At 38.6% G+C, this 2,500-nt stretch overlaps 1 protein-coding gene across 1 annotated transcript in view; it reads left to right on the top strand.

Annotated features, from left to right (window-relative positions):
- Nucleotides 1-2,500, top strand: part of LOC137644973 (cuticlin-1-like) — a 4,546-nt gene that overhangs the window by 637 nt on the left and 1,409 nt on the right. The window contains exons 2-5 of the mRNA XM_068377842.1: nucleotides 372-457; nucleotides 821-998; nucleotides 1,404-1,481; nucleotides 1,603-2,500. The exon at nucleotides 1,603-2,500 is cut by the window's right edge and continues 1,409 nt beyond it. Coding sequence (XP_068233943.1) covers nucleotides 372-457; nucleotides 821-998; nucleotides 1,404-1,481; nucleotides 1,603-2,500 — 1,240 coding nt within the window. The remainder of the gene's footprint in view (nucleotides 1-371; nucleotides 458-820; nucleotides 999-1,403; nucleotides 1,482-1,602) is intronic.

Here is a 2,500-nt window from a genome sequence, read left to right as displayed (position 1 = left end):
AACTTCAAGTAATTGAGATAAATAACAATGCTTCATAAATTGGCTTCAGACAAACTCTGAAATTATGCTAAAAAAAACGTTACACCAAGTTTGAACTTTGAGAATTCCGTGGAACAAATTTCAACATTATAATTTTTGGAAACTTCTTAGTCACTTCAAAGACCTTTCAACTGGTTCCACGAGAATATGCTTATCTAAATAATAATAATAAAAAAAAAAAAACTAATGATAATAATGCTAATTTTGGAAGAAAATCTAATCTGACGCCGACTTCGTTTAGTTTCAATCTAGACATCGGTTAACTTGTATCAACTTTTTATAATTTTCAATTTACTTTGATCACAAGTTCAAAATACTGTATTACTCCACAGGTCCAGTGTGAGAAGGATTTCATGCGCGTGAATGTGGAGTTCGCTAAGCCCTTCTACGGTTTGATCTTCAGCAAGGGTTACTACAAGTGAGCAACTATCCTCTTGAAATTAATTGGAAATATAGTTTGAACACCATGCAACCAGTGTAATTCTAAAAAATTAAATATTCCTAAATTTGCAATTACTATACTCATTTTTTTATTAATGAGGCGCATTTGCACCGACTCGCAGGGCTGCCCTTTAAGCTCGGAAAAGTTTCCTGATCGCTGATTGGTTGAACAAGATAATTCTTACCAATCAGCGATCAGGAAACTTTTCCGAGGTAAAAGGGCACCCCTGCGAGTCGGTGCAAATGCGTCTCATTAAAAAAAAAATTGAGTATAGATAATCATATTTATGCTTTTTCTGCTACTTGAAAATTCACAAAAAATTCTCTTTCTTTTTATTAGATTCCCGCAATGTGTACATGTCCAGGCTGGTTCTGGGCGTCTACAGGCTCAGTTTGACATCAAACTCGAAGAATGTGGAATGACATCCTCAAGCCCAGAAAACTATGGACAGCCAACTCCCAGCGGTACTTACATTGAAAACACTATCATCATCCAGTTTGACCCTCTGGTTCAGGAGGTAAGACGAATTTGGAAAACTATACACTTAAAAATTCGCATTTAAAAAAAACGGTAAATATCTGGTAACATTTATTCCAGGATTTTTACCGTTTTAAAAACGGATATATTGACGTAAAGGAGTGATATTACGGTCAACAATTCGTGAAAGATAATAACAAACTGAGGTACAATCACGGTCGCCTGTATTTTACTGAAATACGGTTGAGAACAGTATATTTTTACGGAGAATCTACGATTAAAATTACGTTTAGTTATAACAGTGTACCCAGTATTAGTATCCAGATGTTTTTTATTCTAATAATATGAAAATGAAAAGTAAATAATTATGTCTAAATTCTGAACTGAAATAGCGGCCAAACTTCATGTTGATTCATAATCCATAAATTTATTTTCAATTTCACAGGTCTGGGATGCCGCCAGGAAGCTCCGTTGCTCATGGTATGACTACTATGAAAAGTCTGTCACCTTCAGGCCATTCCAAGTGAGTTTTTTTTCTTCTTGTTGAATATGAATAAAGCCATTGATAGTATTTTTCGGATAAACACTTATAGGTACATATTTTTAAAGAGTTTTCTTAAATATTTACTTCTTTGTTTCAACAGGTTGATATGCTGAACGCAGTTACTGCTAATTTCCTAGGAGACAATTTGCAGTGCTGGATGCAAATCCAAGTTGGAAAAGGCCCATATGCATCAGAGGTTTCTGGCATTGTGAAGATTGGTCAAACAATGACAATGGTTTTGGCAATCAAAGACGATGAAAATAAATTTGACATGATGGTACGTAACTGTGTTGCTCATGATGGCGTGAAAGCACCTATTCAATTGGTCGACGAACGAGGCTGCATCACTCGCCCCAAAATCATGGGTCATTTCAAAAAATCCAAGGACTTTGGATCATCAGCATCAGTTGTGTCCTACGCCCATTTCCAAGCATTCAAATTCCCTGACAGCATGAACGTTCACTTCCAGTGTGTGATCCAAGTATGCCGTTACAGTTGTCCTGAGCCGCAGTGTGGTGGATTCCCTCCTACTGGCTACCAAGCTTCCGCAAGCGACCAAGTTTCCTCAGTTGCAGAACTGCCAGCCGGATATCCTGACCCACGTACTCCCAACAGTGCCAATGCCATCCCCGGTGAAAGTGCTCCACTTTATGCTGCACAGCGCCAGGCTGAAGACACTGACAACATTTTGCCAGAAGAGCCCGAAGCCAAGATTCCATTCCCCGTCCAAGTTCCTCTTAAAGCACAAAGTGTCGATCTTCCTGGACTAGGTTATCCTAATGTTAACCGCCAAGGTAATCTCATGGATAACGCTGGAAAACCTCGTAACATTGACTTTGATGCTTTAGATGCCGAGGAAGAAGCAAACTCTGCAAAACGTACAAGAAGGTCAACTGTTCTTCATGTATATCGACGAGCTGCACAAGACGTGACTGATGTGTCCACAGCAAGAGTAATTCAGGTTGTGGCCCCTGGAGATGTGGCCTTCAACTTGAACT

The sequence above is a fragment of the Palaemon carinicauda genome, chromosome 8 (genome assembly GCF_036898095.1).
Source record: "Palaemon carinicauda isolate YSFRI2023 chromosome 8, ASM3689809v2, whole genome shotgun sequence".
Classification (NCBI taxonomy): Eukaryota; Metazoa; Arthropoda; class Malacostraca; order Decapoda; family Palaemonidae; genus Palaemon; species Palaemon carinicauda.
The sequence above is the reverse complement of the archived record's forward strand: the minus strand, read 5'-3'. Positions and strand labels throughout refer to the sequence as shown.